This window comes from Heteronotia binoei, chromosome 14 (assembly GCF_032191835.1).
Source record: "Heteronotia binoei isolate CCM8104 ecotype False Entrance Well chromosome 14, APGP_CSIRO_Hbin_v1, whole genome shotgun sequence".
Classification (NCBI taxonomy): domain Eukaryota; kingdom Metazoa; phylum Chordata; class Lepidosauria; order Squamata; family Gekkonidae; genus Heteronotia; species Heteronotia binoei.
This window is the reverse complement of record NC_083236.1, coordinates 58,945,033-58,969,586: the sequence shown is the minus strand read 5'-3', so window position 1 is coordinate 58,969,586 and position 24,554 is coordinate 58,945,033. Positions and strand designations below refer to the sequence as shown.

At 44.2% G+C, this 24,554-nt stretch overlaps 1 protein-coding gene across 3 annotated transcripts in view; it reads right to left on the bottom strand.

The window, feature by feature from the left end:
• Positions 1–24,554, bottom strand: part of FTO (FTO alpha-ketoglutarate dependent dioxygenase) — a 427,953-nt gene that overhangs the window by 222,260 nt on the left and 181,139 nt on the right. For all 3 annotated transcript variants that reach the window (XM_060253575.1, XM_060253576.1, XM_060253577.1), the window contains one exon: positions 9,471–9,592. In XM_060253575.1, the coding sequence (XP_060109558.1) occupies positions 9,471–9,592 (122 nt within the window). The remainder of the gene's footprint in view (positions 1–9,470; positions 9,593–24,554) is intronic.

Genomic DNA, 24,554 nt, shown 5'->3' with positions numbered 1-24,554 from the left:
TAAATCTTAATCTATTCCAGCTCTCCTTCTGGGTCACTGGTTCTATATGTACCATTGGTTATTTTTAAATGTTTCTCTTTGGTCAAAGGGGGAGAGGGGGGAAAAGAGCTGTCTCAAGCCAGATGGGCAGCTTCACACTTCATTTATCAAACCCAATAGACTAGGCCCCGCTTCCCCATTCTCGCTTATTGCGGTTAAACTTCCATACAATTTGGTAATAATTTTCATTATCAGACGGTGACCCTAAAAGACAACAACGTTTTCTCCACCCCCTCCCTCCCCTTGCATGGCCGGGCTTGAAAGAAACAGCCGTGTTCTTTTGCTTTCTGACTCTACAGTAGGCTTGGAAGAAGAAGAAGAAAAAATGCTTCCCTTACTTTATTAACAGAAAGATGACCTTTGACAAGCAGAGGTCAAGAAGGGGTCAGTTCAAAGGGCTCAAGCAGCTCTTTAACAGCTATAACAATCTGTCCGTCAGACCCTATCTCGCAGAATAAACAAACGCCAAGCTCATAGAAAACCTTTGGGCTGTTTCTGTTAACACTTGAAACAGATTCATCTCCTCCCTGCCTATTTATATCTACCCCACTCTTCATCACAGAAGGGATGCGCGTCTGCGCTCGGGGACACTCTGGAAATAATAGATGCCACAACTGGAAGATTTAAACAGCCAACAGACACTGGGGTGGATGCATTGTCTCTGGATCCATACCAGCATGCCGCTAAAGTACTTCTGAGTTCCTTTCCCCAGAATACCTTTGTGCTACCAACCAATGCTCCCTTTAAGCTGTGGAGTCTTGTGAGCAAAAAATTCTACTTCATGAGCTACTGGTATTAAAGTTATGAGCGAGCGATTTGTTGTTGTTGTTGTTCAGTCGCACAGTCAAGTTCGGCTCTTTGTGACCCCATGGACAAAGTCACGCCAGGTCCTCCTGTCTTCCACCATCCTCCAAAGTCTGCTCAAATTCATGTTTGTTACATCATTAATGCTGTCCAGCCATCTCCTCTTTTGCTGTCCCCTTCTTTTTTTGCCTTCTGTCTTTCCCAGCATCAGGGGCTTCTCCAGGGAGTGCTCCCTTCTCATTTGGCGGCCAAAGCGTTTGAGCTTCAGCTTCAGCATCTGACCTTCCAGGGAACAGTCTGGGTTGATTTCCCTTAGGACTGACTGATTTGATCTTCTTGCAGTCCAAGGGACTCTCCAATCTTCTTGCAGTCCAAGGGAGCGATTTGGCTACTGCATAAATTCGTTTGCTCTGGGGCCATCCTTCCTGAGCTAAGGCAAAAATACGTGAGCCAGAGGCTAAACAACTGTGAGCTAGCTCACACTAACTCAGCTTAGAGGGAACACTGCTACCAACTCAGGAGATCCTGGATAAACTAGTCCTCAATCACAGGCTTTTCGAATCCTGGCTACAGTCCAGAACTGGAACCATCATAAAACATTGCAAAAACAATGGTGGTTACCAATAATTAATGTTTAAGTATTATTTCAAATGATAAACTCATAAAATAACATCATGTTGCAAAGATTTAATTCATGCAGGCAATTAAACATAGGTCTGAGCGAACATTCCGTTTCCTTCCTCCTTATATTTGTTTGCTATTTTTGTTGGAGAAAAACGTTTACCTCTTTGGTTAATTCACACCACGTATGCATGTTGTGTGCTTTTTATATGTAATTTTTTAAAAAATGCACACAGTTTGTACAGTGCATGGCAAATGTATGACACTGATTTACTGCTGCACAAATGTTGAAAAACATGTTCATTTTACAAAACATGATCCAATGCAAGGGAAGAGAAAATGGTGCAAAGCATCAACAACTACAGGTCTGATTTGCTCACCATAAAAACAAAATCAACACAGGGATTTGGGAGTTGAAACAGATTGGATGAAAAATCCAAAATCATCCCGAACGAAAACCTATATTTGAATTATGAAATCTCCTTAACTGAGATGAGACCTTCAGTATCTCTAGCCTAATCCAAACTATAATTGACTGGAAGCATCTCTGTAAGGTCTTGAGCAGAAGTTCATCATAGCCATAGCACCCAAGATTCTTCGAAGGAGACAGTGGGGATTACGCCTGGGACCTTTCGCCTGAAAAGCACATGATTTACCTCTGAGCTATGGCCCCATTTTTAGCTTTGATCCAGAAGGCAAGCAAGATATAGGACAGAAGCACCATAGAATCCCAGCTGCGAGTGCAACCATAGCAATGTTACTTTCATGAGGGACTGGAATGTCAAAGAGAGACCCCTTGATGATCTAGAACAGGGGTCCCCGATCTTTTTCAGCTTGTGGGTACCTTAAGAATTCTGACACAGAGTGGCAGGTTCAATCACAAAATGGCTGCCATGGGAGGAGGACCCAACCACAAAATGGCATCAGCAGGAAGAGCAGCCAAAAACAGAGGAAGCCCAAACGCAGGAGAGAAGAGGGGCAATTAAAAATTACACTAGAAAAGAGCAGTGCAACAGATGAAAACAAACACTGTGGTGGCAGCTGCCACTGAAACAATATTATTTTTAATCTGCATAGCCAATCAGAATCTTCATTGGCAAATCAGAAGCCTTGACAGACTAGGCTTCACCTGGTCCCATCCACTTTTGAAAACACTTGTGGGCACCAAGAAAGGTGCCATTGAGTAACACAGTGGGGACCTCTGGTCTAAAAGGCCTCCATAATGAAAGCTGGTTTAAAGTTTCAGAGATTAGACTCAGTATATTGTGTGTCCAGAAGCTAAGTGCATAATTAATTCAATATTGTGATCTTCATTATCTACTACTTGAATTTCTCATGTTGAGGAACAGAGGCAATCTGACACAAATTTGTGAGTTAATTTAAGTGAGCTCATAGCCTGAAAAGAGTGCTACATCACACTTCAAAAACTTCAACAATTTCACAGGCTTTGTCAGACTTGCACAAACACAGATGTTAGGAAAAGAGAAGAGAAGATGCATGTGCCAGACCTCTTTTGCCTACTGCCCTACACACTTCTTAAAAGCAACATCACTCTGGCTCTTTCCTTCTTTCCTTGGCCCAGTAGGTCTGCTGCATGATTGAGAGACTGGAAAAACAAGTTCTGCCTTCCTCTCTTCTTCCCCAACAGCCAGTTATTGGAGGGCCTGATAGGAGCCCTCCGGGGGCCTGATTTGGCCCCTGGGCTGCATGTTTGACACCCCTGCTCTAAGTTCTAAATAAGCATGCTCTAAATAAGTTCTAAATAATAATAATAATAATAAATAATAGCAAGTTATCTATCTATCCTGCTTTTCATCAGGGTTCAAGGTGACCTACAATAACAGTCTAAAACATTTTCAGTTAAAGCCAAAATGAAATAGCAAGCTGTAAATCTCTCCGCCATTCCTCCCTTAAAAAGATGCCTGCTGTTCACACCCCCTCCAAAGCCCTGCCAAACAAGTAGGCCTTGCAGCGTTTCCTGAAGATCTCCATGGAGAAGACCTCCTCTCCAGAGAGCCTGTTCCACAGAACAGGAGTCACAATGGGAAAGTCCTCAGCCACTCTAAATGATGGGATAGCCATTGGATGACATAACAACATAAGAGAAGTCATGTTGGATCAGGCCAATGGCCCATCCAGTCCAACACTCTGTGTCACACAGTGGCCAAAAAAACTAAGTGCCATCAGGAGGTCCACCAGTGGAGCCAGAACACTAGAAGCCTTCCCACTGTGCCCCTCCCAAACACCAAGAATACAGAGCACCACTGCCCCAGACAGAGAGTTCCAACAATACGCTGTGGCTAATAGCCACTGATGGACTTCTGCTCCATATGCTTATCCAATCCCCTCTTGAAGCTGTCTATGCTTGCAGCCGCCACCTCCTGTGGCAGTGAATTTCAGGTGTAAATCACCCTTTGGGTGAAGAAGTACTTCCTTTTATCCGTTCTAACCCGACTGCTCAGCAATTTCATTGAACGACCACTTCTCATTGAGAAAGGGAGAAAAGGACTTCCTTCTCTGCTTTCTCTATCCCATGCAAAACCTTGTAAACCTCTATCATGTCACCCCGCAGTCGACGTTTCTCCAAGCTAAAGAGCCCCAAGCGTTTTAACCTTTCTTCATAGGGGAAATGTCCCAACACTTTTATCATTCTAGTTGCCCTTTTCTGCACTTTTTCCAATGCTATAATATCTTTTTGAGGTGCGGTGACCAGAATTGTACACAGTACTCCAAATGAGGCCTCACCATCGATTTATACAGGAGCATTATGACACCCGAATGACCATAGTTGACATACAGAGACATATGGATGGTCCTTATGGAGACAACTAGATCTGAGACCAGTAGTGCCTTCGAGACCAACAAGATCTCTGACAAAGGAAGCTTTGGCTCTCAAAAGCTTATTCCCCCAAAATCTTGTTGGTCTCGAAGTGCTACTGGACTCAAATCCAGCAATCCTACTGCAGAACAACCAGCTACCCTTTGACACTATCTTACTGAGACAGTAATCGTGGTCGGTCTTGTAGAACTGATATAAGGATTACAGTGTACTGAATACGACAAGCGTTCCCCAAATGCTAAGTGTTATTATGCAGAATGGAGCATAAATGTGCACCATTTTACTGGGTGGGGCTAAAAGTCAAAGCAAAAGCCTCTGAAATCATATTCCTGGACCCCTGAGAATGTTACAGAACCACCTGTCTGGCTTCTCAGATTTCTGCAAGCGCTGTCCATCATGGCGGCCAAGATCTTCCTAACATTTGGAACAAAAGCATGGATCCCCAGGGAGGCAAATTCAGCCCTCACCACCACGTTGTATGGTTTTCATTACTCCCCTTCACCAAATGGTGACACGAATAATAGTTGTCCCTCCATGGTCCACGTGCCATGAAAGACCAACTGTGAGGTCATCACAGCTGTTCAAGATCCTGTGACGTCAGGATGATCCGGAAACAAAATGATCTGGCAGAATCAAAGGACACATTCCAACCTGTCGGATCTGCACTGGAGCAAAACCACAGGATGGCTGCTACACGCACATGCCCCAACATTTACAAAAAGGACCTATTCCGCCCCCCCCCCCCCCTTCTTGGCTGCTTTCACGCGCTCTCTCCCCCATCTACTTGACCTGAATTTCTCAAAGTTGCATTGTTCATAATATGTCTTCTCTAATGTGCAGTGTAAGGTAATTAGAGTCATCTGTATTTAACTTCCAGAGAGAGAGGGGAGAGAGGGGGGAAATCTATTATCTAATCTAGCTGATCCCCTGATAGCTTGCTGAAAGTAAAAATACTATAACCTATTGCCTGCCCTTTGACAAGCGCTAATTATTTCCTGTCGAAGCACATTTTTCTCATGTAATGCCAAAGTACACAATAGGCTGATCTCTAAAACACAGGCAGCTCCACCAGGGCCATGGGGAGGATGTTTTATAACTTTCACCACCGTGTGAGCGCTTCAGCGGCTACTATTGCCAGGGCCTCGTTCCAGACATCTCGCCCTACCTTTGAAGAGGTAAAAAATGCAGCTGGTGGTAACAGGCTGTTTATGTGGAGAACTTTAGATGGGGCTCTTTAAGATAAGTCAGCTTGATGAGAAACATCAAATGAACTCTGGGGGGTTGAGGGGGGGGGGAAGAACCCGATTTAGTTCTTTCGTACTGGGGAGGGGGCACCGTCTTTTCAGAGCTTTCAAGAACACCATAGTCTTGAAACTTTCTTTCAGGTGTTTAGTTTTAATGAGGCCTGGTCTTTGTCTCCCACTAACCTCCACGCTCATGCCCCGCCTCGATGCCCGCAAAGTACTTAACGTTTCTTTTCTTTTTTTTTTCCTTCGAAGCTAAATTATGTCTGCTGGCTCCAGCTTCTGATTAAATGGTTAGTTGTGAGAAGGCGAAGTCAGAAATTGTGTAACCAGATTCTCTGTAAAAGAGAAGCTTCCATTCCCTCCCCCCACCCCCAGTCTCTCTCCTGCTGCTGCGTGGTGATTATTTGTTCTGCTCAAATTGATCCACTCAGTGAATTATGTCTGTTATGTTTTCTTGTTAAACTGGATACTTTATATTCGTTGCGTTTATTCCTCTGTCAGACTTCTGAACTGAGCCCAAATGAAGGGTGCGAGGTTTGGAATGGAAAGGACTTTAAAATATATATATAACACCTCAGAATGGTGAATGGAGCACACTGAAACGAAACAGGCTCCCTGAGAGGAATCCAAATAACAGTGTACCCAAAGCCCCCAACCTACCGAACCGACGCTTCTAGCGACTGACCGGCAATCACGATGAGATGAAGGCCTCTGCCAGGACTGCACCATTTCCAACAGCAGCTGAGGAGACTGAACGTGGTGGAATATTCTTTTGTAGAAAACGAATAACATTTCCTGCACTTTGAAAAACCAGTGTGCCAGAGAGAAGGCTAGTCTAGGATACCGGGATAGTTTTCTACATACAAACAATTCAGAGCCAGTTTGGTGTAGTGGTTAAGTGTGCGGACTCTTATCTGGGAGAACTGGGTTTGATTCCCCACTCCTCCACTTGCACCTGCTGGAATGGCCTTGGGTCAGCCATAGCTCTGGCAGAGGTTGTCCTTGAAAGGGCAGCTGCTGTGAGAGCCCTCTCCAGCCCCACCCACCTCACAGGGTGTCTGTTGTGGGGGAGGAAGGTAAAGGAGATTGTGAGCCGCTCTGAGACTCTTCGGAGTGGAGGGTGGGATATAAATCCAATATCTTCATCTACCTCACAGGGTGTTTGTGGTGGGGGAGGAAGGTAAAGGAGATTGTGAGCCGCTCTGAGACTCTTTGGAGTGGAGGGCGGGATATAAATCCAATATCTTCATCTACCTCACAGGGTGTCTGTTGTGGGGGAGGAAGGTAAAGGAGATTGTGAGCCACTCTGAGACTCTTTGGAGTGGAGGGCGGGATATAAATCCAATATCTTCATCTACCTCACAGGGTGTCTGTTGTGGGGGAGGAAGGGAAAGGAGATTGTGAGCCGCTCTGAGACTCTTCGGAGTGGAGGGCGGGATATAAATCCAATATCTTCATCTACCTCACAGGGTGTCTGTTGTGGGGGAGGAAGGGAAAGGAGATTGTGAGCCGCTCTGAGACTCTTCGGAGTGGAGGGCGGGATATAAATCCAATATCTTCATCTACCTCACAGGGTGTCTGTTGTGGGGGAGGAAGGGAAAGGAGATTGTGAGCCGCTCTGAGACTCTTCGGATTGGAGGGCGGGATATAAATCCAATATCTTCTTCTTCTTCATCTATTTATTTTTAGGGTAGCCAACCCTCCAGGTGGGACCTGGAGATCTTTTACAACTGAGGTTGGTTCCCCTGGAGAAAACTGCTGCTTTGCAGAGTATACCATCCATCTTTCCATGCTGAGATCCTTCCCCTTTCCAAACCCTGCCCTCTCCAGACTCAACCCCTGAAAACTCCAGGTCTTTCCCAAACCAGGGCTGGTAACCCTAGTTTATTTCCCTATTGCACATCAGCCGGATCTGCAAGGTTTACCACAAAGGTTTATAACCTCCAGGACTTTTATTTTGCAGCAGGAACTCCTTTGCATATTAGACCACACCCCCTGATGTAGCCAATCCACCAAGAGCTTAGAGGGCTCTTAGTACAGGACCTACTGTAAGCTCCAGGAGGACTGGCTACATCAGGGGTGTGTGGCCTAATATGCAAAGGAGTTCCTGCTACAAAAAAAGCCCTGACCACCTCAATCAGAAACAGGACCAAAGCCAACACACACAAACAGGCTTGGCGGGTGTGTCTTATGATGCTAGCATTATGCAATATGATCCATCTTAATTATCTTGAAAATAACTAATAGCCAGTTAAGTTTTGATCCAACAGTCATGCTGGTTGGCTACATGCATGCCAGTTACAGGTGTCTTTACATTAAGCCAGTTTGGTGTAGTGGTTAAGTATGTGGACTCTTATCTGGGAGAACAGGGTTTGATTCCCCACTCCTCCACTTGCAGCTGCTGGAATGACCTTGGGTCAGCCACAGCTCTCATAGGAGTTGTCCTTGAAAGGGCAGCTGCTGTGAGAGCCCTCTCAGCCCCACCCACCTCACAGGATTCTGTTGTGGGGGGAGATGATATAGGAGATTGTAAGCCGCTACGAGTCTCTGATTCAGAGAGAAGGGTGGGGTATAAATCTGCAGTCTTCTTCTTCAGTCTTCAGTAAAAAGAAAAAAAACCCTAATTGCTCAGCCTTAGCACAAATGTGGGAGAATTCCAAACTCCCAGCAGTGTATGACAGAACTGGGAAAGTCTAGGGCTGTACCAGCAAACTACTGTGAGAAGTCAGGACCTGATGGTGGAGTCACAAGGAGAAGTGGTTGCTGGCAACTTGGAAGGGAATTCCCTACTGGAAGGGGATAGGGTGTTTTCCTGTTGGGTTTCTATTGCAATTTCACTTCCTGTTGTCATGAGTTAATTAAATGAATGCATATGCATGCTGATGTTTAGCCAGTGAGAGGTAGAGCCAATGAGAATGTGTGCACGTACTTCCCACTCAGGCTGGGTGTCAATGTATATAGTGACCACTGAAGGAAAGCCCTAATAGGCTAATCCATATATTTGGGAGGTGGTCTGGGGGAAACCATTTGGTCAGTTTTTATTGCCCTTTGTGTAAAGCCCTCAGATCTCCATGCAGTTAGAGTTTGGACTCAAGAGAGAGTCGAGATGTAGTCTAGAGACTAGATAGGATAATGAATCCTTCTTTTGTTTTCTAGTAATCCCAGTCTACCTTTTCCTCATAGTAAAACTACTTTATTCTTAAGCTAAAACGTCTGCCTGGCTTGTTTATGTGTGGTTCTCTCCACACAACTCTGCTAAAGGTATCTCTAAACCCTAACATCCCCCCCCCCTTCTGTTGGCCCTCCTGCCCCCAGCACTGGGTAAAGGCAGAGAAGTCACACTTCACCAATGGAAATCTTTCCATCAATCAAGATCCTCATCAGGATTTTGGATAGCCCAGGCAAGCTTGATCTCATCAGATAATGAAAGCTAAGTAGGGTCTGGCAAGTACTTGCATGGGAGACCTCCTTAGAATACCAGGAGTTGGGAGGCAAAGGCAGGCTTTATTCAGTCACCTCCCTGAATATCCTCCAGGCCCCCAGAAAGGGGTCCGTCACCAGAGGTCACCATGACTTCCAGGTGAGCACGTGCACATATAAATACAAACAAACAGAAAAGATTTTGGTCAGGATACAAGCTTATGTAGGCATGTCTCAATATCGTAACAAGTACGTTATTAAGGACAAAGGATGTTAGCCAGCGACATGGTGAGACGGACAAAAACAGGTATTTACAATTACTCCTCAAAACGAAAATAATGCACCAATGAAAGGAGGTTAAAACGCCACTTGCAAGTAGCGTGCTTTTCTGACTGGTTTATGGCCATGCGGAATACTCGGGTATACATATGTGTAATCGGGTATTTATATGCCTTTTCTTGAAGAAAGGAATGGGCCCATTATGGCTCCTGTTGGCTTACCTTCCCAGCCATTCCTTGCGCAGTTCGTGTCGTTGGACAAGAAGGGGCAAGATACAGTCGATTTTTGTCTTGCTTTCTTCTTCCATCTGTTCTTTTCTGATTTCGTCAAGCAGTAAGCTTGTCTTGGGGTGGGGGAGAGAAAACACCATAAATATTATCATCCTCAAAAGAGGAAACAAAGCATAAAATTAATTAAAAAGCCCATAAGCAAATGCAGACAGTAAATCAATGCCCCCCTTTTTATTACATCACCACTGCTTCCAAATCAATACAGTAAATGATGGTCAAAAATGGCCGCAATATACTTGGCATTCAACAAAAGTGGGTATAAAATACAGTAAACCTTCAGGCTCCTTTGCCCTAAATAACACAATGGACTGGGCATTTTTGCCAACTGAATTATTTTGTTGTTATCCTTACTTTGGAAACTTATTGATACCAACTATGTCCAAACACAAGTTTGTTGTCCCCCTGCCCCCCCCCCAAAAAAAAGCTGGATTAGAACAGAAAAAAGGAAATACTTCTTCAACCAAAGAGTGATTTACACATGGAATTCATTGCCACAGGAAGTGGTGGCGGTTACATGCATAGACAGCTTCAAGAGGGTTTTGGATAAACATATGGAGCAGAGGTCTATCAATGGCTATTAGCCACAGGGTATAGATGGAACTCTCTGTCTGGGGCAGTGATGCTCTGGATTCTTGGTGATTGCAGGGGTGCAACAGTGGAAGGGCTTCTAGTGTCCTGGCTTCACTGGTGGACCTCCTGATGGCACCTGTTTTTCTCTCTTTCTTTCTTTCTTTTGCCCACTGTGTGACAGAGTGTTGGACTGGATGGGTCATTGGCCTGATCCAACATGGCTTCTCTTATGTTCTTATGATTACAAGTAAATATTTTTTGACTTTCCATATACTGCTTCTGAGACAAAGTAGGGCTATCTTTGAATCATGATGAATATAGGCAGGGGATCAGAATGGCAGCAGCAAGTTCTACCCCTGTCAATGGAACGCATGTCTAAAGCATGAGAACCTAGAGTTATCTTTGCATGATTGGAAAGAATGGGTTGAATACACAGGCTTTATAAATCTTTCTTCTACACTACCATCCAACCATTCTTCCAAGGATGCTCATTTGTTCACAGAAGAGCTTCCTGAACGGTAGATTGGGCTGAGAATGAGTGACTGGCTTTAAGTCATTCACTAAGTCTTGTAACAAAATAGGGACTTGAACACTGGCCTCCCAGATCATTATCAGGTGATATACTCTTTGACTTACCCGTCCCCCCAGACTGCCCAAGAAGCCAGTCTCTACCCCAATCTCATTAATTGTTCATATTTTTGTTCTTCCTCGCTTAAGATACTAGCAAATCCACAAAAGCACAAGCAACAGCACTTAAGGCTTCTAGACTATGCTATCTGCCAGGGCCTCTATACGAGATCCATTGTTCAACTAAAATGGCAGCATCTGGAACAGCTTTCAGGCCTCACACCACAGTACACAGGGGTCAGTTGGGTGAAGCTATCTTCTTAGGAGCTCTCCAGACGACACCTGACCATCTTCTTTTTGGCTAACTCTAGTGTCATCCATCTTGGCCAACTCTAGAATGGATCTCTACTTTCCTTGCTCTATGTCTTTGTCTGCCATGACCCGGCATAGACCCACGGTAATTCTCTAGCCAAGATAGAACAGCAAAGTTCATTCAGTCCTTGTTGAACTTGATGGATTTCCGTACTGGTACCAGGACTCTACGGGGATTAGCGGGAACCTCATGCGCATGGCTACAAGCTGGATCAGGACGAGAGCTTTCATGTCACTTCTCTGAATGCGTTCAAAGCATGTGCCAGCTAGTGATGCTAGGGATTCTGTGAATCAACCCAACACTCTACGGGGGTGGGGTGATAAATGAAATCACATTCAGATGGTAACCATGAATTGATGTTCTTGGACAGAATGACAGTAGGACATTTCTGTGCTGTACAGTCAATGGATAGTGGCCTCCCACGGCCACCAAAGAGACACCCGCTGAAACAGTGGACAGGGCTGCAGCCTAAACACATAACCATGATGTATTTACCCCACATCCACCATACTTTAAGAGCCTTCATTAAATAAGGGTTAGAGGGCGAAAGGATGCACCTTGAGAGTTGGAGGTCAAGGGTTCAAGAAGATGTTATCAACCGAGAAAGCCATTTCCTCATATCAACACTGATAATAATGAAAAAAGAAGTTTGCTTGGCCCCACCTCCAATCCTAAAAAAAAATAAATAAATGGGGAAATCTTCTTTTGAACGGGGCTGTATATTCTATCAAAGAGAGGTCAACTCTCGGTGCTTTGTTCCTTTAATGATCTTTAATGACAGATAATTGTCCCTTGTTTTACCCATTGCTGAGTGAAGCCTCCAGCTCTGTAAACGTTAGGGTCTTCTCTTCCTCTCCTAGATGCGTTTTGGACATGAGGTAAGCAGAATAAATAAACAGAGCATGCAGGTCTGCCTTATCTCATCAGTCTTTCAGCAGAGAATTTTTTGAGGGTGCTAATGTTTAAGGAAGCTATCTTTCCTGCGCTCCCTTGTCCTGGCAAAAACACATCCTAGACAGGCCCAAACAGAGAGATAACAAATCACAGGTTGATATCAGGCATTCACAGTCTGTTTTCTTGGGTGAGCTATGATCATCAATAACTTAGCACCCTGACAAAGCTCCCAGCGCCTGTCCGGGCCACTTCTGTACCTTCCAGGACCCTCCCGCGGTTCCTTTGGTGTTACCAACTGTTGGTGTTGCAGAAAACAAATAATCCTCACGATTTGAGCTAAACTGGTATATGGGACCATTCCATTCCAGGGCCCTACTTTATTTTGTCAACAAATGAGGTTTTCACCAAGCGATCTAATGTACTTGTTAGTCTTTCCAAAGAGATTAGCAAGATAAACCTCTGAGCCCTTGCTAAGCTCTTCCCACTTCAAGGAAAGCTGGTTAATGGCTGATAATCAATTGCAAACAGAAGTATGGGGGGGGGGGGGAGGGGGGAAGGCCTTCTGGTACTTTCAAGCATCAAGGCCCACCTAGTCCTACCCCTGCTGATTAGACGGCCTGTTGTTTTTCATTCATTTACGAATAACAATGGATCTCTCCATTTTTGTGAATGTATCAATAGTTTGTTTCATTTCTTTATGTAACGCACGCTCAGTTTGTACATGAGACGTCAGTCAATTACGCATCTGCACATAGTGCCAATGTGTTGATGCAAAAGAAGAAGAAGATATTGGATTTACATCCCGCCCTCCACTCCGAAGAGTCTCAGAGAGGCTCACAATCTCCTTTACCTTCCTCCCCTACAACAGACACCCTGTGAGGTGGGTGGGGCTGGAGAGGGCTCTCCCAGCAGCTGCCCTTTCAAGGACAACCTCTGCCAGAGCTATGGCTGACCCAAGGCCATTCCAGCAGCTGCAAGTGGAGGAGTGGGGAATCAAACCTGGTTCTCCCAGATAAGAGTCCGCACACTTAACCACTACACCAAACTGACACCAAAAATAAGGTTGAACAACACTTATGTTTAGGTGAAGCATTTGACGCAGGGAAGCAGAAAACGTCACAAAAACAATGTCGCACAGCTTCCAGTTTGTTGTTGATCAGCTGCACAGTCAAGTCCGACTCTTTGCGGCCCCATGGACCAAGTCATGCCAGGCCCGCCTGTCTTCCACCATCCTCCGAAGTCCACTCAAATTCATATTAGTTCTATCAGTAACGCTGTCCAGCCATCTCATCTTTTGCCATCCCCATCTTTTGCCTTCTGTCTTTCCCAGGATCAGGATCTTCTCCAGTGAGTGCTCCCTCCTCATTTGGTGGCCAAAGTATTTCAGCTTCAGCTTCAGCATCTGACCTTCCAGGGAACAGTCAGGGTTGATTTCCCTTAGGACTAACTGATTTGATATTGGGGAGGGACGGTGGCTCAGTGGTAGAGCATCTGCTTGGGAAGCAGAAAGTCCCAGGTTCAATCCCTGGCATCTCCAAAAAAGGGTCCAGGCAAACAGATGTGAAAAACCTCAGCTTGAGACCCTGGAGAGCCGCTGCCAGTCTGAGAAGACAAGACTGACTTTGATGGACCAAAGGTCTGATTCAGTATAAGGCAGCTTCATATGTTCATATGCCTCTGTAATGTCGGAGATGCTACTGGCTTCACAATTTGTTATTGTTGTTGTTCAGTTGCACAGTCGAGTCCGACTCTCTGTGACCCCATGGACAAAGTCACGCCAGGCCCTCCTGTCTTCCACCATCCTCTGAAGTCCGCTCAAATTCGTGCTTGTTACATCAGTAACGCTGTCCAGCCATCTCATCTTTTGCCGTCCCCTTCTTCTTTTGCCTTCTGTTTTTCCTAGCATCAGGTTCTTCTCCAGGGAGTGCGCATTTCTCATTTGGTGGCTGAAGTATTTGAGCTTCAGCTTCAGCATCTGACCTTCCAGGGAACAGTCAGGGTTGGTTTCCCTTAGGACTAACTGATTTGATATCTTTGCAGTCCAAGGGACTTTCAAGAGTCTTCTCCAGCACCATAACTCAAAAGCATCTATTCTTCCGCGCTCGGCCTTCCTTCCTTACGGTCCAGCTCTCACAGCCATACATCACCATGTGTTACACAAACGAAATTTCGTGCAATCGAAACCAGGCTTTCCAAGTTGAACCAGCAGGGATTTTTAAACTCGGCAGCATCATGCCGACGACACCCCTCTACCTCCCACCATCGCCCAAAGTGGGGGTATAGCTAAAACACAGACCTCCAAGGCTTCAGAGAGCAGTCAGATGATCCAGTAATTCGATTAATTATCCATCACTTTACACCAGGGGTGGCCAATGGTAGCTCTCCAGATGTTTTTTTGCCTACAACTCCCATCAGCCCCAGCCATTGGCCATGCTGGCTGGGGCTGATGGGAGTTGTAGGCAAAAAACATCTGGAGAGCTACCATTGGCCACCCCTGCTTTACACCATTTATAGAAATAACATGCAATTTATAAATATCTCCACAAGACAGATAATTGCCCTAAATAATTTTTTTTAAAAAAAGCTATGCACATGAACATACACACACACACACACAGACTGACCATGTTCTGGTTGAAAGAGAGGTGCTAAAAAGTGCTGTTGTTTCTTCCAAAAGAGAAATAAAATGTGAATGGTTGTTGACTAGTAAGATTTCCTCGGTGGACGTTAAGGGTGCCAGTAGCGATAATAAGTTTTCGCGCACACACCCTCCCGCTTTAGACAGCGTATTAAGGCAGCTCATTGGCAGAGGCATGGCAGTAGTAAGTCATCGCCCAGCCATTCGGACTTATTATCCTCGAGCCCTGTTCTCCATATCACAGTTTCACCCAACAACTCCTGCAGGGTTGTGAAAGAAAGCAAAAAAGAAGAGGGGAGGGGGCTCAAGAGAACCGAAGGGAAGGGGGGAAATAAATTGTTTATAGAAGCCAGCTGCTCAGACATTGGCGCCAGGAGCTGCTCACCCTGCTATTTTACGCCTCCAATCCCTCTACCCCCCATCCTCACGCCCTAGCGCAGGTAAGAACTAAAAACGGTCAGCTTCCAGCGCTTCGGAGAGCACTCAAGTGATTCCGTAACATGATTAATTGCCAAAGACATGGCTGACCATATGGAACAGAGAACGCATCGAGTAATTCATACTTCTGTATATGATCATTTTGGCCCCTGTTGTTTTTAGTGTACAGGAAAAGAGGTAGCATAGCACAGACCTGGTGTCTTGCCCTTGACAGCCCATTAAGAAATCTCAAAGCACCTAGTTGAAGTTATGCTGTTGGCTTTTCAATAGCAGCCCAATAAAACAGGAGCAAAGCTTTTCCAGTGAGTCTTAAATCTTTCACATATAGTACATTAACCACCGCTGCTAAAGAACAACTGGTTTCTTATGATAGGAAATGGGATTTGATTTCTAGCCTCTGCATAGTTACCAAAAGCCTTTTTCTGACCTTTGGAAGGTTTACAAAATAGTTGCGTGTCCCTGCCTCTCCCCTCCTCCCAAATTTTCCAAGTTTCTGGCAGCGGTGAGCTTAATAGACTTGTTTAAGGGTCAGTACAGTCTACTCTTGCAGGTTGCTCTAAGCAGCCCATACAATGAGAGCAGACTCAGGGGAGCGGAGAGGTAAGAGATTATTATTAAGTGCTTTCTCCCTTGGAGTCATAGAAATCACTACGACAGTTAAAAACCTCAGCTACCTTTAAAAAAACCTATAAAGCAAGCAAGAAACAGAAGCAGGAGAGGGGAAAAATTGAATGGAATATTCCAAACACATGCTTGTGTTTATAAATTGGGGATGAATCATCAGATTTTATCATAGAAAGTTGATCAGTCTGTTTCTCTTCTCTAGGATAATTCTCACAGTTGATCAGTCTGTTTCTCTTCTCTAGAATAATTCTCGCAGTTGATCAGTCTGTTTCTCTTCTCTAGAATAATTCTCACAGTTGATCAGTCTGTTTCTCTTCTCTAGAATAATTCTCACAGTTGATCAGTCTGTTTCTCTTTTCTAGAATAATTCCCACAGATTTTTTGAAAACCAACCAACCAGCCAACAAACCCCCACTGATCTGGCATGGTGTGTGTGTGTATGTGTCAAATAGACCTCAATTAAGTTAATGTTTGAAAACAGATAGAAAGATCTGTTGATAATATACACACATATGAAATTGTATTGAGGACAGATGATTGTAATATGAGGTTGCAGCTACCTAGGGACACCATTTGGGATCATTGACCCCAATCCAATACTCCTTCTAAGCTGTGGAGTCTTGTGAGCAAAAATTCTACTTTGTGAGCTACTGGCATTAAAGCTGTGAGTTACTGCATAAATTAGTTTGCTCTGGGGCCATCCTTCCTGACCTAAGACAAAAATGAGTCAGCCAGAGGTAGCTCACACTAACTCAGCTTGGAGGGAACACTGCCCCAAACATAATTGCTGTGAGGGACTCATCAAATCCTAATTCTTTCAACTTTAAAAAAAAAACTGAAGTAAAAAAAATGATGCCGCCTTTTGTTACATTAAATAAAGATTTGGTGACACACCACAAATCTTGCTTATATGTTCATAAGAAAATAAGAACATAAGAGAAGCCGAGTTGGATCAGGCCAATGGCCAATCCAGTCCAACACTCTGGGCCACAGAAAAACATAAGAGAAGCTCTGTTGGATCAGGCCAATGGCCCATCCAGTCCAACACTCTGTCACATAACAACATAAGAGAAGCCCTGTTGGATCAGGCCAATGGCCCATCCAGTCCAACACTCTGCGTCACATAACAACATAAGAGAAGCCCTGTTGGATCAGGCCAGTGGCCCATCCAGTCCAACACTCTGCGTCACATAAGAACATAAGAGAAGCCCTGTTGGATCAGGCCAGTGGCCCATCCAGTCCAACACTCTGCGTCACATAAGAACATAAGAGAAGCCCTGTTGGATCAGGCCAGTGGCCCATCCAGTCCAACACTCTGCGTCACATAAGAACATAAGAGAAGCCCTGTTGGATCAGGCCAGTGGCCCATCCAGTCCAACACTCTGCGTCACATAACAACATAAGAGAAGCCCTGTTGGATCAGGCCAGTGGCCCATCCAGTCCAACACTCTGCGTCACATAACAACATAAGAGAAGCCCTGTTGGATCAGGCCAGTGGCCCATCCAGTCCAACACTCTGCGTCACATAAGAACATAACAGAAGCCCTGTTGGATCAGGCCAGTGGCCCATCCAGTCCAACACTCTGCGTCACATAACAACATAAGAGAAGCCATGTTGGATCAGGACAATGGCCAATCCAGTCCAACACTCTGTGTTACACAGTGGTCAAACAAACAAACAAACAAATGTGGGCTTTAGAGCAGTGGCCCCACATTTAGTACTAGGGACTGGTTTTGTGAAAGACAATTTTTCCATGGACCAGTGGAGGTGGGGGGTGGGGGTTTTTGCTGCCCCAGGCTGCCCCCATGCCCACACCCCATTCCTGCCCCACATGGGGGTCTTCAAATGAGGAGAAGGCAAAGGTCTCTGCCTCGCTCCACAGCCCAGTTGCTAACAGGCCACGGGCCAGTAACGGTCCACTGCCCGGGGGTTGGGGACCCCTGCTCTAGAGGACTGTAAAACTGCCGAACAATCATCCAATTTATTAAAGGATAAAGTATTAAAGGATAGAGTAGGACATGGCAGAGTGGGAGAAAGTGTCCATATTTGTTTATATCCCTTTGGGGTAATTTCTGACCCCACCCTCATGCAGACAATGGACGTTACTAAGCAACTGGAAAAATATATTGGCTTCTAGAACTAATAATTGCCAGATATTTTAAAAAAATACTTCAAACATCTTTTTTAGATAGCTCACAAATAATCCTGTATCTTTTCAAGCCGCTTAAAAATGACTTTTTTTTTTTTAAATAAACACATAACTGAATCCACTGCTCAAAACCTTCTTCTGGCAGCGTTTGACAAATTCTAGGAGAAATGTTATTTCTAGCACTTTCCGTTAGAAAATGTTTACTGAGTTAAAATAAATAAATACGTGGACCATTAAAAAAAGAAAAAGAAAATGTTTACAGAGGCGATTCCCCCCCTCCCCAGGCTTAAAAAAAAAAAAATACATGTCCACATTACTCTCGTTGCATGAGGAATTATATGGTGGGAAGTCCCATACTCTGGAAGGGGTTTCCTAGGCCACTGAGTTACAGCCAATATAGTTGTCCAGGTTAATGGGAAAGTCCATAAATATTCCTTTCTCTCCAGTGGAAAAGTTGGCTGATTCAGGCGATATATTTGGAGGAGGAACCGAGAAATAAATATCAAGGCCTTAATATTCCGCTTAATGTGGAAACACGTTCTTAATTCCACGAGACCTCGCATTAAGTAAATGGTATTTGGAATATTTATCAAAGCCATTTATACTTCTGCTTTCGCTCCCAATGCAGATATGAAGATGTCTTATATCAAGTTGGGCCATCGATCCTACATTCTGACTGGCTATAGCTCTCCAGAGTCTCATGATGAAAAACGGTCTTTCCTCAACACCTGCTACCTGAGAAATATCAGGGATTGAACCTGGGAACTTTGGTGTACAAAGCCTGCGTTCTACAACTTATGCACAAATGAAGCTGTGTTATACTGAATCAGAACACTGGTCCGTTGAAGTCAATATTGTCTACTTCAGGGGTAGCCAAACTTGCCTAACGTAAAAGCCACATAGAATAAACATCAGATGTTTGAGAGTCACAAGACATCAACGTCAGATATTTGAGAGCCACAGGACGAGGAAGGCAGGCAAATAGATGGGGGAGGCGGAGGTAAAAAGAAAGCAACTTCAACTTAAAATGCATTCTCCAAGCCGCCAGCTGGCTTGGAGAAGTAATTTAAAGAGAGAAATGCTTTCTCCAAGCTGGCTGATGGGGTGGTGGAGACTTTGAGAGTCACACAATAGGTGTAAAAGAGCCATATGTGGCTCCTGACCTGCAGTTTGGCCACCCCCGGTCTACTTAGACTACTTAGACCAGCAGCTTTCCAGGATCTCAGACAGAGGTTTTTCACACAACCTGTTAACTGTTTTTTTTACTGGAGATGCTGGGGATTGAACCTGGGACCTTTTACACACCAAGCACATGCTCTGCTGAGCCAAGGAGGCAAGCCTAACTCCAGCAAGAAAGCAAATAGATGCCAGCAAAACAGATGTCTCAGGAAATGTGTGATTAGGATCTCCTATTAAACAAAACCTCTTTAACAGTTCATGTCACTGCTTTGAAGATGGGGAAGATGACCCTTGGGAAGACTGCAGTTAACCCTTTATAATCATACCGTTTCTGAGATTTCAATCACCCCCTAGGCAACAAAGACAAAGCAAGTAGCTCAGTCAGGAGAGACATGATGTCTCACCACTCCCTCCAGCATACAACATAAGTTGAGTTTACATATTTGGGTTTTGTTTACAAAACAAAAGGTTTACAAGATTATGCATGGGATGCAGAAAGTAGAGAAAGAAGTACTTTTCTCCCTTTCTCACAATACAAGAACTCGTGGGCATTCGATAAAATTGCTGAGCAGTCAGGTTAAAACGGATAAAAGGAAGTACTTCTTCACCCAAAGGGTGATTAACATGTGGAATTCACTGCCACAGGAGGTGGTGGCGGCTACAAGCATAGCCAACTTCAAGAGGGGATTGGATCAAAATATGGAGCAGAGGTCCACCAGTGACTATTAGCCACAGTGTGTGTGTGTGTGTGTGTGTGTATAAATATATAAATTTTGGCCACAGAGTGTTAGACTGGATGGGCCATTGACCTGATCCAACATGGTTTCTCTTATGTTCTTATATTTGTTTTTTTTTACAAATTTTATATCTCGTCTTTCTGTCCTTACAAGGGCCACCAAAGCAGCTAACAATTCATGGCAAAATCACATTTTATAACCATTAAAACGGAACCTCTACTACACATCATTAAAACAATTAAAATGTATATGAGACATCTTTAAAAAGCAATTAAGGAATAAAAAAAATAATTAAGGAAGAAAAGAATAATTGCAGGAATGCCAAACAAAACAAGACAAAAGTCTTCACCCATTGGTGGAATATGGGGACAGAAAAATCTCCCTAGGCAGACAGCTACAGAACACTGGTGCCATGACAGAGAAGACCCTGTTTTGGGTTGCCACCTGCCTTGTCTCAGGATGCAGGAGTGCTTGAACCAGGGCCTCTACAGATTACCACAGAGGTCAGGTATGTTCATAAGAGAGTAAACTTTGAATGTCAAGACCAGCACCTTGAATTGTGCCTGGAACAAACTAGAAGCAATTGTTGATGGATCAAGACTGAAGTGATTCCAACGACTATATAAGGAAGGATGAGGAGGTAGACTGTGCCGCTGAAGACTGCAGGTGGATGTGGATTTCAGTTTTGGGGAAGGAAAAAAACACTTCCCAGCAAACAGAAAACTAATGCAGCAGGGGAATGAAGAAGGGTCTATTGTACTGTTACGATATAACGGTACAATATTGTCCGTTACAATATAACGGTACAAATACAATATTGTCCATTGGCCGTTACAATATAAAAGCACATTATGAAAAACACAATATAGAATTGACATTCAAAATACCAAGCTTCAAAACCAAGTCTTCAGGTTAAAACTGTATGGCGCTTCTAAAATTTCACGCATACAACGTTTAAAATAGTTTTTGTTGTTCAGTCGCACAGTCAGGTCAAACTCTTTGTGACCCCATGGACCAAGTCAAGCCAGGCCCTCCTGTCTTCCACCATCCTCCAAAGTCTGCTCAAATTTGTGTTTGTTACACCAGTAACGCTGTCCAGCCATCTCATCTTTTGCCGTCCCCTTCTTCTTTTGCCTTCTGCCTTTCCCAGCATCAGGGTCTTCTCCAGCGAGTGCTCCCTTCTCATTTGGTGGCCAAAGTATTTGAGCTTCAGCTTCAGCATCTGACCTTCCAGGGAACAGTCAGGGTTGATTTCCCTTAGGACTGACTGATTTGATCTTCTTGCAGTCCAGAGGACTCTCAAGAGTCTTCTCCAGCACAACATCTCAAAAGCATCTATTCTTCTGCGCTCGGTCTTCCTTATGGTCCAGCTCTCACAGCCATACATTACTACTGGGAATACCATCGCTTTGACTATACGGACTTTTGTTGGCAGGGTGATGTCTCTACTTTTTATTACACTGCCCAGGTTGGCCATAAAATAGTTAAATAATATTAACTATGCTGAACTACAGAGCTCACTGTGATGCATTACTGGGAGCCACCTTGGATCTAACTTTTCTAGCTGCAGGTGCAAAGAGCGCTACCCTACACGAGACCAAAGGACTTTGAACAGTTCCGCAGGGCCTGCAAGACCACCTTGTTCCGAATGGCCTTCACCGACTGAAACTGCTAAACTGCTAAGTAAACTTGCCAGCGATTAAAGCACCAATATATTAATGTTTTTTGTTTTTAGAATTTTAATAGATTTTAATCAATTGTAGTTAAATTGCTATATACTGTACAATGTATGCATTAAGTTTTTGTTGTTAGCTGCCCTGAGCCGCTTCGGCGGGGAGGGCGGGATACAAATAAAATGTGAAATGAAATGAAAATGAAAATATCTGACAGTAGGAAAACCAACTTTTCATTGTCAGGTAAGTTATGTACTTGGCTTAAAATTCCAGATAGAAATCTGCTTCTTAGGTCTGAACAAAAAGGGCCAACCATTATACAGTGGCGGAGATCTTCCACTGCAGTTCTGCATATACATACACGTTGTTCCTGTAATGCAGCAGGGGGTGAAGTTTCTAATTGCTTTATTTTTGCTGTACTGATTCTTCGGTTTTGAGAGTATTCCAAAATAGGACGCTCTACTCGCAGTGCGACATAATGCAGCCCTTTCTGTCATCTGACCACCTCATTCTCCCTTCATTCTCTTGTATATGTAGTATCCAGGCCTCATTTTGGGCAGGAGCTCACAGGAGCAGATCTCCGGAACCTCTACATTTTATTGGGCTCTTTCTTTCTTACCCCTCCCCCTCCCACAAAACTTGCTTCTGGGCTCCATTCTTCAAACCCCCTGTGAGAATTTTGCTGAACTCTTAAGATCTGACAAACTTTCTAACATTTTCCCCCACAAAAAAAGGGCAAATAACCAAAACATATAAAGCCGACAGATGGAAATCTTCCTCATGCCACTGCGGCCACGTAGGAGAAAGTAATTTAAAAAGTAAAATGGGAGGAAGGTTTTATTATGACAATGATCATTCAAGAAGCATTTTAAGGTAGTTGCTGATATAATTTAGTACACCTTCAGGTGATTTCAGGGGTGTTTGGCATATGCAAAGTTGTGCTAATGAGCTCTGACATCTCTTTTTCTACTAAATGACCCCTGGAAATATCTGAATTATACTTAACATGTTTCTGGTTGGGGGAGCAGGGCTTTTCTATAGCAGGAACGCCTTTGCATATTAGGCCACACACCCTTGAGGTAGCCAATCCTCCAAGAGCTTACAGGGCTCTTAATACAAGGCCTACTCTAAGCTCCAGGATTGGCAACATCAGGGGGTGTGGTCTAATATGCAAAGGAGTTTCTGCTACAAAAAAAAGCCCTGCGGGGAGCAAAGTGTGGTGTGAACAGTTGCCCCATGTGGTAACTGCTGCAGGCAATAAAACGCACTGCGTGTAAAGTAAATGATTTTTAAAAACCAAAAGACAACCTTTCCCGCTAAGATGAATGCCTCACCCCGACCGCTCTAGAAGTTTCATACCCCATTAGTCATTACTGACTTTCTAAATAAAGGAAGTTATAGAAGCCAATATTTTGAAGGAGAATGACATACACACGCACACACACAAACACACAAAAGCTAGGCAGCCCAATTATTTCAAACAGTTTTGAAATGAGAACTTGATAGCCTGGGGAAGTTTCGTTCCCAAGAATGCCGTGGGATAAAGAGATCGCATCAAGCCAACGGCGAATTCTCCCGAGGTGGCAAAATAATGACTCAGCACCCCAAACGCACACTGTAACCTTTACAAGGGAACAAGCATTTAACGTGAATAGAGAAAACTCTTTGGGGCATCGTTTAGACCGGATATTGTGCAGGTCTGTGTAATGCAGTCCTAACTGCAGCTTCCAGAAGGGAGGAGGCCTTCACACTGAATTACATTAAATTTATTGAGATTATATTGTTACATTCGAACTTCAGAGACAGGTACCTGAATTTCTCTTCAAGCGTAATTAAGGAAGCAAACAGGAATTGTGTGTGTGTGTGTGAGAGAGAGAGAGAGAGATTCGTTGTTTTTAACCTGATGAATGCAATTTGGAGGAAAAACAAGAAACAGACTACTGCTTTTGGCATGAATCCCCAGTGAAGTATATCTCAAAGTTCCCAGCACAGTGTTCTGCTGTGATAAGCATATATTATTGGCTCATCTTCTCAAGATAATGGTTTGCTCACAAATTAGATGACAGAGATGTAGCGTTTGTCTAGCACTGCAGGGCAGACGCTTTAACTACAATTCAAGAAGTGCCCAGTTCAAATGTGGCCTCCACTTGGAAAAGGGAGGTACAGGTATTTTAATGAACCGTTAAATATTTACCAATCAAACAACTTCTGTCACGGCCAGTATTCCCTCTGAGCTAGTGTGAGCGAGCTCACAGATTTTTAGCCTCCAGCTCACACATTTTTGGCTTAGCTCAGGAGGGATAACCCAGAGCACACTAATTTATGCAGGAGCTCACGACTTTAATGCCGGTAGCTCACAAAGTAGAAATTTTTTGCTCACAAGACTCTGAAGCTTAGAGGGAATAGCCCCAACCAGGGCGTTCAAAGAAAGGCTCACTACCAATGGCAGAAGAAGAGGAGTTGGTTTTTATACTCCACTCTTCTCTACCCTAAGGAGTCTCAAAGTGGCCCGCTTGGAGAAGGCATTTTTCCCTTTAAATCACTTCTACAAGCCAAGTCAGCTGGCGACTTGGAGAATGCATTTAAAGTTAGAGTTGCTTTCTTTCCACCCCTCCCTCCCTCCCTCCCTCCCTCCATCCATCCACCTATCTACCTATCCATCCTTCCTTCCTCTCTCCCTTCCTTCTCTGAAACATCTGACACTCATATCTTCCAGTTCTCAAACATCTGACATTTATTGTGTGGCTCTTACGTTAAGCAAATTTGGCCATCCCTGCACTACACCATGCTGATGGACCTATTTGAATTTTTAGAATCTCTACCAAATCGAAATGTTTACAATCTCACAGCCCTTATAATACTTGGGGGAACAGGGATAGTATTTTGGCAACCTCTCTGTTTCCTGTGTTCTTGTTTCCGGAGGGGACGGGACATCAAAGCAATTGCACTGAGTTGCAGATTGAATATTAACATACTAAACACAAAATGCTGATCTTTGTACAGAAAACAAGCCAACCTAAGGCATTCCTACTGTTTTGAAAGCATTCGAGTAAAGAGAGTCATTTCTGGAAGGGGGGGGGGAGAAAACGAACCTATGGATGGTAGAAGGTATTCCAGGTCAAAAGATCAACATGGTACACAATGATGGCAAATCAATCAACTGGCGTGTAGC